The 12,285-nt window shown below is 39.5% G+C and overlaps 1 protein-coding gene across 3 annotated transcripts in view; it reads right to left on the reverse strand.

Annotated features, from left to right (window-relative positions):
* Positions 1-4,785: 4,785 nt before the first annotated feature.
* The window catches only part of LOC149264567 (uncharacterized), a 162,474-nt gene continuing 154,974 nt past the window's right edge, over positions 4,786-12,285 (reverse strand). For 2 of the 3 annotated variants that reach the window (XM_089428421.1, XM_089428405.1), the window contains exons 5-7: positions 5,657-5,764; positions 5,228-5,497; positions 4,786-5,139 (exon numbers count right to left, since the gene is read on the reverse strand). In XM_089428421.1, coding sequence (XP_089284547.1) covers positions 5,059-5,139; positions 5,228-5,497; positions 5,657-5,764 — 459 coding nt within the window. In that variant the 3' untranslated portion in view covers positions 4,786-5,058. Of the gene's footprint in view, positions 5,147-5,227; positions 5,498-5,656; positions 5,765-12,285 lie in introns of all 3 variants that reach the window. The other variant, XM_089428414.1, reaches the window with a different exon arrangement.

The following is a 12,285-nucleotide window of genomic DNA, read 5'->3' on the forward strand; positions in this document are numbered from 1 at the left end:
AAAGATATCTGAAGAAGATGGTAGAAGCTATTATACCCATATTAAAAGTTCATTCAATGATAGTGAAGATATTAGAAGTCTCATGGCACATGAAAAGAAGAATGCTTCATCCAATAATAGTGAAGATATTAGAAGTCTCATGGCACATGAACAGAAGAATGCAGAAACTGAAGCAGTTACCAAATTAAACGAACAATTGGAGACAGAAACCAGGGTAAGGGGGCAATTGCAGGATATAGTAAAGGATCAGAGCATAACTATTCAGAGACTTGAATCAAAGATCCTCTCTCTAAAAGAAGATCTTAAAAAATCAAGAGAACAGAACAGAGAAGCCCTTGAAGATCAAGAACATGAAGTGATCAAACTAAAGCAACAAGTGGAAGAAGGAAGAAAAGCTGAAGAAGACCTAAAGAATCAATATCTGAAAAAGGAAGAACAACATCAAGTTGAGGTAAATATCTTGAAAGGTAAATTAGAAGAAAAGGATAAGCTTTTACGATTTCAAGATAGTACTAAAGTCTTGGACGATATTCTTAATAGTCAAAGGTCTCCTGCTATCAAAACTGGTCTTGGTTTTCATGAATATGTTGAAGGTGAATCTAGTTCACAAGGTGAGGCAAGAAACTCTAATGAGAAATCTGAAATGCTCAACAAGGAACAACCAAGGAAAGAAATTCCTCAAGGAAGATCCTTTACTCCTAACTATGGACGTGATAGACGATTATTTCCTCCACTGAATAATGTTGAATGTTATGTATGTCACAATCTTGGACATGTTGCAGCCAGATGTAGAAGTAGAATGGTTCAAGACCATTACAAAAGATCATCGCATCCCAGGTATTTCAGAGGGTATTGCTTTGCCTGCAATGCATATGGACACAAAGCAATTGATTGCGATAGAAGGAACATGAAATATGTAAGATGTTATACATGCAACAACTATGGGCATAAAGCAAGGGAATGCAGGAGCAGATTTCAAAATTCAAAACAAGAGGACCATACATCATCACAGTTCCAGGAATTGAAGAAGACAGAGACAGAAAGGTGTGGCATAATTCAGACAGTTGACACAACAGACACAGGGGAATCTGAAAATGATGAATTTCAGTATTCCATCTTGCATACGCTGATATAATGAAGACAAGGCGCGTATATACGCGAGTTACAGGCTGCAAAGTCGTGTATATGAAGAAAGGGCAGCAGAACAGACCCAGGAAATGGTTCAGTCATGGTTGGCTCAGGCTCAGGGGGAGCATAAAGGGCAGCAGAACAGACTCAGGAAATGGTTCAGTCATGGTTGGCTCATGCTCAGGGGGAGCATATACTTCAAATTATTCATTGTTGGCATTATGGTTGGAAGTTGCTGATGAAACTAAATGATACATCTTGTTGTTTGATCAAAGGAATGGTATTGCAGGCTTATGCGTATGGTACAGATCATATATGATAAATGTTAGTTATTGCTGGTCTTAGAACCTGCATCTGCTCAGGGGGAGCATGGATAGATTGGTACACTTTGGCATACACAAAGGGGGAGCACATTTGGAGATTTCAGCAGGTACTCAGGGGGAGTATGGACAGCAGAAGGTATACCAAAGAAGAGAATATCTTGGTCCGCCCTTTGCCCTTGATGTCAAAGGGGGAGAGTGACTTGGTGTGGTGGTTGCCATCAAGTCCAAAGGGGGAGATTGTTGGCATTATGATACAAGTGTTGTCCTTGATGGCAACTCACTCAGAGATAAGTACAAGTGATGGCAACATGATCAGAGGACAGATCTCAGTACAACAGGACAAGAAAGAGATATACGCAGGTTCATTAAGGAAAACCAGCGTGTACACGCAGGTTGGCTTCAGGAAAAGCGCGTACATGTGAAAAGTACCTTTGGTCCGTGGCGGTTAGTCCTTGGAAGTTGTGCCTATGGTTTTGGACCATGGTGTCTCGACGGGCGTGTCGATCCCTAGTTTTGAAGTTGATGGTATTATGTTACTATGGTTTTGGTCCGTGGTATTGAGAAGTGCCTAAGGCTATATAAGGAGAAGATCATTAGGCAAAGTGTAGCAAGCAATGTGTGTCTGATGAAGTGAGAAGATCTGGTATTGCTGGTTATCTGTTCGGGACACTTGGCAAGGGTCGGATCTGACAGCGAAGGTATAAGTAATTATTTCTAGATCTGCACGCGGGTTGCCTTTGGAGAAAGTGCGTATACACGCGGTCTTGGTATATCGAAGTAGCGTATGCATAATAAGATTTGATATTTCAGGTTGCTGTTGATTCTGGTGGTTGTTGCAGAGTTCTGGGCTCTAGTTTGTGTTCTGTGTTCTTGATGACAGGGTTTCAGTGATTCAGTGTTGGGTGATCTAGAGAATTGTGATGCAAGTATAAGTTGATGATTGTATTGCAGCAGTGTTTGTTTTATACTCATGGATCCAGTCTGAAAATTGATGAAACGTGGTCCCTGTAGGAAAGAAGGTTGTAGCCTTCTGTAGGGTCAGCACCTACGTACTAGTAAATGGATCGGCTAGTACAAGAGCTGAGGGGGTTGTAGCTCCCTTCCAAAAGTAGTTGGAAAACGAGAGAGGGTTGTAGCCCTCTGCAGGTTGTAGCCTGCGTACTGGTATAAGGCTGCACCAGTACAAAAGATTGTAAACTGAAGATTCTTATTAAAGAAAGAAAGAGACGACTTGCAGCAGGTGGTTTTCACCCACATTGGGTTTCCACCTTATATCATGGTGTTCATGTGTGTGGCTTTTATGTGCTGATCTGTTCTGTTATACTGCATCTGTTTACTGTCAATGTGGTTAATATTGTTCTGATGCTTTTACTGAAGATAAGCTAACTGAATCATAAGATTTCTGGATATACGCTAGTTGCTTTAGACACAGTAGCGTGTACACGCTGGTTCACTTAACTGAAGTAGCGTATATGTTTTTGAGCATGAAATTTGAAAAGTTTTATTGATATGATAACACTGATTCACCCCCCCCTCTCAGTATTATTTCCAACAGTCACCCTTTTTAAAAAGCTTGTGGTCTAATATAGTGATCATGTCATGCTTTCTATTGTGCTTTCTTGACTTCTTAATGATAACATACCAAAAAATCATCTTCATCCAATTCCAAAGGTTACATAAGCATGCTCTATACTAATTCTTCCTCTATTATCTTCGTTGTTTATGTGAAACAAATTTGGAACTAGGAATTCTTTAAATACCACTACTTTGATATAGACTAGACTAAAAGAGGTATGTTTTGTGAACCTATTGGTCATCACCCTATATGCTCAAAATACTATAGGTATCCTCTCATCTCAATAACCTATATTGATAACACAAAGCTTTTTGAATCCATATTCATTATTTTGTTGAATGTTCCTATAGCTCTATTGGCTTGTGGATGATAAGGGCACTCTCCAACCCATAATGGAAGAGATGTTGTAATGTCTATTGTGCCCTATTATATTATGTAATGTAATGTTGTGTTGTTGGCTCGATAATTAAAATTATAAAAATAAAATTAATAATTATATTTATTGCTTATTAATATCTACTTGATAATTAAAATTAAAATTAAATAATATTAATAATATTATTAAATTGAAGAGATACAAAGTTAAGATAAATTTAAGCTAATTTTATAAAACAATAGAGTCAAAAACTCTAGGAATGATTTTAATCAAATAATAATATTTATTTTGAATTCTGCTTGATATAATAAATATTTTTTTTTCTTTAAAAAAAACAGAAATATATAATTTATATATATATATAATTTCTTAATTTGATATATTTTGACATAACACACTTTTAAAATTATTTGTATTTAATTATATATAATTACATTGATAAGCCTACCTATTTCAACTTAGATTTCCAAAATTTTAATTTTTTTGAAATGAATGAATGCACAAGCTTGAATGCTAATGCTAGAGGAACATTCGTCGTCGTATAACATGATCAACCGTTGTGGTTTCAGAGAGGTTAATTGGAAGGTTGTATCTTGTACGTTACACAACATTTAAACATTTATATAAAAAAAAAAATTGAACAAAAACACCTCCCGCTTAACAGGTCGCTACTTTATGAGATGGGTTACGATTATCTGCAAATAATTCATACATAGTATACCGTTTGAATTATTTGCCAAAAAGAATTTAAAACGAATATACCATATGAATATTTTGCAAATATAAATGTTATATAATAATTTAATAAATGTTATACAGTATTTGCGTAATGTTATATAAATGTTTAATATGTAAATGTTATACAATAATTTAATAAATGTTATACATTATTTATGTAATGTTATATAAATGTTACATAATAATTTAATTTATTTTAGGTAAATGTTTAGTGGGTCTAATGGTTAAGATCATGTGTTTCCTCCTAAGAGGTCACAGATTCAAAATCAGAGGGGTAGAATATGTATGCCTTTGTAGACTTAACAGTCAAATCACTGCGCGGAGATGGGTCCCTTGTCCCACAAACAAAAGGTCTCATACACCAATTTGGTGTCTGGCTTGACTGTGACCAATAGATATTATTATTATTATATTATTTTAATGACTTAATTTAATAAGTTTGTGAATATGTTTAATTACATGCATCAATGCGATTATGCTATAGTTATCATATAACACACTTTCAACATCAATATATGGTATTTCTTAATTTGATGTATTAAGCACTTTCATTTGATATATTTTGATATATTACGCGCTTTCAAGAAATTTAATTATGTTCCTTAAACATAATGGCAAACTTTATTACAATTTTTTTACACCGACAAACTTTTCTCAGTTTCATTGCCCCCAAATTCTAACAAAAAGTGTTAACCACATGACCATCCATATATATACAGAATCTTGTATAACTCTGCGAAAGGTCTAAAACATTACTTCCCATTTACAAGCTTTACTCCATGTGAAAATTTTCATTTGAAGTACGAAGGGGGATGATAAGCTCATATTAACTGTTTATAATCAGAGATTTCAATAGCTTAGGCTCCCCCCATATAAACGGATTAGAAGTATCAGATGTTTGTACTGAATGCCACTGACTATAAACATTCAGTCCAAACCCACCCCAGGATATCTTCCAGCGTGTTCATTATGTTTTCCTCGTCCCATTGCACTTGATCCTGCACTCTAGCTTTGATAGTCAATTTTATAATTCTTCCGAAATGAAAAAAAGAAAAAGAAAATAGAAATTCTGTTCGAAAAGCTCACCCTCAAACACTTTGTCAGGCTTGTGAACTTCAAGTCTATTTCATCTGAGACTCTTCCAGAGGAAGATTTGAACTCCCCTCTATTTACATGCTGTAATTTTATGGTCCATAACTTCCCAACTATAGTAGTTACACTGCGATGCCATGATCCTTTGACTCTGAACCTGTCTATTACACAATCTCCTCCAAGGGGCCAGTGCAATCCTCCTTTTACACCCTTCTCTATGCATGCAGATTTTACTATTCGTCCAATATATTCTCTCTCTTCATCCTGTATTTTGGATGCAAGCATAGAATCAGTTACAGTTTAATTTCATCTTGGAATTCAAATAAGCAACAAAATCCAGAATTTTGTAGTTTGTACCAACCAAATAAATTAAAGAACAATAGGAAAAATATAAAACATTGAACAAAGCAGGCCAGTACTCACGCTGAACTCAGTCAAATACTTCTTTGTGACGAGTATTAGTCGCAGATCCATAAGCTTATTTATACAAGATATATCAGCAACAAAATGTCTCACAGGATCCATCTCAATCTGCAGAAGTAACAATGACACATAATCCACTCTATTAGTCTATACATTGGTTTCATCAGTGCATACCACATCCAAATTACTTTTAATAAAAGGTTTTTTCCATTTAAGCTGCGCCTGGTTAATGACTAATGCTTGCCTTTAAAAAATAACCTAGAATCCTTTCGAAACAAGTCATATCCTTTAAGCTCTGCTGCATGATTCATGCTTCCAAATCTGAATTCAAGATAATTTTGACAAACAAATTGAATTATTATAACTTGTTTTATTCTGATTAGGTAATAGAATATGAACAATTTCTGTTACATAGCTGTTGGGCCGAGGATAGTGAGGAAAAGGTGGACAATGTCTTCAAGAAGAGAGTTGTGCTGTATGGAGATGATCATAATCCCAGCACTAAATAGACAGCTCTCGGTCCTCATTGAAGAAGAGATTCCACCTGCAGGAGCTGAGAATGTCCAGAAGCATGTAAACCCCAATTCAGCCAGCTCAGAGGAGCCACCCTTATTAAAGGTATGCTGTCTGCTTATGTTTTTTCTCTCTTTGGAAATCTGCGATTTTTGGTAGTAATGTAGTTAGTGTATTCTGGTTTTGAAATAGACTGCTTATGATGTGATGTACATGGTACTCTCTTACAGAGTGTCTTATATAAACATAAAAATGATACTTTTTTCTCACAAATATAGAAGGTTCAAGAATATGATCTTTAGGACTGGCCTTAACTTACAATTGTTTATCCTCCTGAAATCATAGTGAAGACTCGCACACACTCACACTCTGCAAAAGATTGTTCTCTCTAATGATAAAAACTATTTCTACTCTCTTCAAATTGCTTTTTCTCTTTGCAACTGTTCAAGCGGAATCCAGCAAACTTAGCCTCTGACTATTGAATTAGCAATCCAAGCCCAGTCAGACAAAGAATACCAGTTAAATCCTTGATGTTTGAGCGAGAGATCAATAACTCTATCAAGATTCATCACGTGTCCATCCACAAACCTAGGCTTCAAAGAGATGTTTCTAGATAATGCAGACAAGATTATATACGTTTCTCTTATCATCAGGTTCTCATCCTCGAGAAAGCAAAGGAATGCACTCAAGTTATTCACACTCCACATAGTAGAGCTGGGTCTGATTCTTATGACAATAATAGATCATGAATTAAGCAAATCCAAAACAAATTAAAGATGAAGAAAGATGCAAGAAGTTCCATCTACAGAACAACCATCAGCCAATATATATACAGGGACTGGAATAAAATAGAATCATATAACAATACGTAGGGTAGACGATAATTGGGGGAGCACCATAAGTAAGGGACATGACCAACAGATATGAACCAACCCAATTGTTTATAAGACTTTCCTTCGTAAATTAGCTCAAATCTAAGCATTCTAGTAACTTCACTGCACTTAACCAAACTGATGGCTCCAGCATACATTAATATGATTGCATGCTGCTTATACCCTGCCGTCCATGACTAGCTAGGCATCTAATGTGTCTAATAATCCCCAAACATAGGATTCCTGAATCCTAACAGCTGGCTTAACTCTAAAATTTAAATTTGGATGAGGACCTCGATCAGAATCAAAGAAATTATATCCAGGCGACATTTACAAAGAACAAGGAAAGGGTGTTAATTCATATGGTAATGCATAGATCATAGACTTGCTCCCTATAGGTAGGGAGACAATATGTCCAGGTGACAGTTTCAAAGAACAAGGAAAGAGTATTTATTCATATGGTAATGCATAGATCCTACACTTGCCTGTTCATTGTTGATGCCAGTGGTGTCAAATCTCCTAATACCATTCCAGATTTATTTACTTGCAGCAATTTATTTAATTAACAAAATAAATCCTGAATTACTGAAAAATAGAATCACTGGTATTGTAACATCAAGAAATATATGCAGCGGAAATAAATCAGAGACATAAATCACACATTGCAATAAAATTAATTCACCCACAACAATTCTCCATCATTTATTAATTTGGAAAATCAGGGTTTCAACCCACATAGAATTTACAAAGAAAATTACAGTGACTGGAACTTGCAACTCTGCCCCACTGGAATAATTCAGCCCAAGGAAAATCGACCAAGTGGAAATTCAATCTTTGAAGAAATTCAGCCTCGGCCCACCTCTCACCAGAAAACCGGCCCCTGCGCCTAGCTCTCACTCGACCTCTGCGCACTCATAAATTGGCCTCCCCTGCAACTATGCCTCATTCTCACTTTAACAATTCAGCCTCTCCAATTCCTAGCAAATTGACCTCTTGGAAACACCCCAAAATTATCCATGTATTCTTCTTCCTTCTCCTCAATCAAAATGAGCCTCTCGCTCCAGAGAATTCGCTCTCTCCTTGAGAAAACTTCTTTCCCAAAAATGTTGTAGTTGCCTCTCTTGTGTTTTTGTATCTTCACCTCTTCGTTAGGCTTCTTTCTAATCTTCATCAAGCCCAAATCCAACCCTAATCTCCCTTCTACGTGATCTTGGAGATCAATGGTTGAGATTATTCCTAAGTCACTTTGTAATGTCCCAAACTAGGAAAAACAGTGCTATGCAAAGCAGACAATAACAACGACACCATAAAATTGAAACATTCAGTGCACACACATAGAAAGCCCAGAAATAACCATTAGTCAAGCCATTTTATTATAATCTGGGAGCAAAGTACAATAATGTGAAAGAGGTGCACCCGGGCGTGCCTCAATGGCAAGCGTGATCAAACCTAGGTAATAATATGTCAAGCCCGGATGGTAGAAATAGCTGCTACAATGATGCCCTGTGTTGCCCTTGTGAAACTATGTTATCTAATACAAATATGTTGTTGAAAATCCCACCTCCAATGCTTAGAAAATTCTGCAAAATTAGCCCCGAGCTCCTCTCAATAAACCCACCAAAATTCAGAAAGGGTTTGGCCTAGTTTTGACCTCTGAAAATAGCCCCAGAATACCACGTCCTACTCAAACTGGCTAGAAAATACGTCCCGTCTAGAAATGTGTTGAAGCAGCCTTCCGATTCCCCCAAAAATGTTGAACTCCACCCCCTGGATGATCTCGTCAAACTCCTAGCACAACCCAACTCCCAAACTCCTTTCCTCAACCTTCCATGTGTGCCCAGAAATTAGCTTTTGCGTTGGCCCAGAAATTGTGCCACTGCTGCTATCTGAAAGTGGTTCGAGTCCCTTGCTAGAATGCTCGAATTGGCCTAAAATTGTTGTTGTAGCCTCCTCTTAATTTTCCCCACAGGACCCAGAAAGGAATTGGTCCCAATCCTCCAAACCAGAAAACCCACAAAATGGAGCAAATTACCAACAGTTGCTGGCTGGGAAGAAACACCTGTTTGAGCCCTCTAGAGTGCTCAGAAAATTCAGCCAAATTAACCTTGGCCTCTCCTCAACAAACCCAAAAAAACCCAGAAAGGGTTGGGCCTAATTCCAACCTTCCAAAATTGACCCCAAATAATGTGAGCACCCTCTACAGCTGGGTAATTCGTTCTGCCTGAAGAATCGTTGCCAAAGCCCTCCAAAATTAGCTGAGAATACCTCCAAGAATTATCCTTATGCCCCTGGTAAATCTGCAGCCCCAACTCCGGTTCAAGCCTCCACAATCAATGTACTCCTCTAATGACTGCGCAGACCCAGCCAAATCCCTTCTATGCTAGCCCAGGAAGAGGAATTTCGACTTGTATGTAATCCACTCAACTCTGATACCACTGTAAAATTGTTGCTAAGTGCCAAGAGAATATGCCTCTAAATTCCAAGAACCCACGTTGTCATGAAGCTCACTCCCCACATGAATGAGTGGTCCCTTACTGCAATCAACTTGCTCCTCAATAGCTTGAATCTCTCTACGAAATCCCTCCAGAACAGCTCCACCAATGTATTAAGCTCCCCTACGGTGGCACTCGAAGTCCACCGAAGGAGTTGAGATTTCCCCTCGAAAATCTCGTGTGCTAAATAACACTCTGTTGACCCAGCTAAACAGCTTGAGCAAACTATGGTTCAAATATCAAATTAGCAAAAGATCCCCAAAATGAGGCCCTCCACCTCTATTTATCTTGCTGCCCCTTCTATTCCTTCATGTGGCCCCCACAATTTGAGTTCCCTCTCCTCTTTCTCCCCACAAGTTCGAACTCTCCTAAGGGGTACGAATTCCCTTTGGAGTGGCCCCCACATTCCACTTGCACTTTGATTTATTACCTTTTCTAATGTTTGGAAGCCTTCTTTTCCTAAAAAGCCAAGTGGGGTCCTCCTAATCCACCTTTCCTAAGTTCTAATGCCAAAATATCTCCCGATGGTCAAAATTGTAAAAATGGAATTTCTTCTTAACCATATTAATTAATTGGGGACATTACAGTCCTCCCCACCAAAAATTGCTTGTCCTCAAGCAATGGTTGAACAAGCACCCCCTCTATCAGTCGACCCAGAAAGTCACTGCAAACAATATCGGGGTCCCAAATGTGCCACCGAGTCATCTCTGATCTCTGCCCTACCCTGCCAGGATCCCAAGCCACCCTGATCAGCGTGAAGCATCCCTTGCTCCACTCGTTGTCCAGCTCATCATAGGCTCCCAACGTCCTCTGCATGTCGCCACTAAGTAGAGCATCATGGTAGTATAAGATCTTGATCATCTCCTCATGAAACTACTCTATCGAATAGTCTCTCTCGTGCACCTCAGGGGTGGACTCCTAAAGATGCAATCCAATCCTGGTGGGATTGAACCCTCATCTGCCCAAGCCTCCCCTGATTTCCTCCTGTCGATCACCCTGTCGCACCGATGAAGTTCCCCACACCATCAATGAATCACTAAAACCAAATGGAAGATCTGGATGACCCTCCTCTGTAGAAACTAGCTCACCTCTACGGGTAGTTGAACTGCTCAGCCCGCTATGCTAGAATCCCCTACACGTTGCAGAAGGAACCTATCCTGTTGCCATCGTGACACACACCCCAATCATGTCCGACTGCTCAACATGCTCGTACCGGACCCTCCTCTCCGGTAATGCTCAGCCACTATTTCCGTCACGATCAACGCTATGACCAACCTTCCAGGGAAACTTTGCAATGCTCGAGTCCACCACTCCCTGGCTAGCCTCAATCCTAAGCAACAACAGGGAATACCTGCCTCGCCATGTGGAGAAAACCTCAATGATCTCCCATGTGTTGACCCAAGAATGAGCTAGATCTCTCTCTGTTAGGGTCCTGCCCATCTCGAAGTGGAGTGATCCACTCGTCAACTGAAACCTTGGCTCCCAAGTTTGCGGCAACATAATTTTGACAACTACTGTGATCCATCCACGCCTCACCTCTGATCCCTGCAGGTATAGGCTCCATATATCAAGGGACAATCTGGTGTATACCCCACGACCCTACTCCTGCTTGGCCACACAACAAACTCTACCATCCCGTCTTCGGATGGTGTACCCAAAAACTGCCAGAAGCCTACGTGCCCTCCTATAGAACAAGTCTATCATTCCCTGCATCGCATGCCCCTGCAATGCTTCGAAATGCCCTGCTGAAGGTGTGTCATACAGATCCCTCATAATCATACCCTTAAGGGGGGACTCGGGGGCAAAGCATATGCTACCTCTGCAACATACCATGCCATCCCCACACCCTCGCGTGCCAAACCTCCGCGTGCCAACACGTGCATAGTCTTTCTGCGCCAACAGGGAAACTCCTCTCTTGTCCATGATACTCTGGGTCACATCCATCCACCTTAGGTGAGTCGCTTGCGCCTTACTGCTTATGATGAGGGCATCAAGGGACAACAACCAACCCCTTTGTGATTTTATGCAAGTCCCTATGGATATACTCAAGAGGCGCTCATCACTGCATATCTCTATACACCACAGAATGCCACGGCTAGAGGTTGAGTCAGTGTGCAACAACTTGCATCCTGTCAGGGTCGCCATCTCTACTACCACACCTCCATGACCTTGAATGGGTGGACCTCCCCTCCTAATCTTCTCAAAGAGATCTAATAGGCAAACCTCCCTAGGTGCTAGCGATGGTGTCACTAACGTGTTGTTGTCTAGTGTCCTCTACACCCCACATATCCATAGGAAAGCCTCATCCCCGTACAATATTCTTTCTGGTGTTGATTTGGGGTAGCATCGGATGTGCTCTAGCCACGAAACTTGGTGGAGAGGTTGGGGCACATGAGATCTCCAATACCCAGAAAGAGTTTGAGCAGATTCTAAACATATCAGGAGATATTAAAATAATTAATATTTTTAATGGAGTCCCTAAGTCTAAACTTAGGGAAAATAAAATATTAATGTGTATTAATATGAATCTGTGTTAGAGTGGTCCAAAAGACATGGATCAAGCCAGATCTAATCTTAGCCATCGATTAGAGACTTAATCTCAGCCGTTGAGATGTCCACAGGAAAAGTATAAGAGGAGGCTTGAGGGTCACTTGGAGAACACACCAGAGTGATCAGTCTTTCTATTCTTTCGAGCGGGGTTTGCTAAGAGAGATAGAATCAGTGATTGGGAGAGCAGCTGAGGGGCATTGAG

This window comes from Pinus tabuliformis, chromosome 6 (genome assembly GCF_031772625.1).
Source record: "Pinus tabuliformis cultivar Carrire ecotype Pingquan chromosome 6, CPIR1, whole genome shotgun sequence".
Classification (NCBI taxonomy): domain Eukaryota; kingdom Viridiplantae; phylum Streptophyta; class Pinopsida; order Pinales; family Pinaceae; genus Pinus; species Pinus tabuliformis.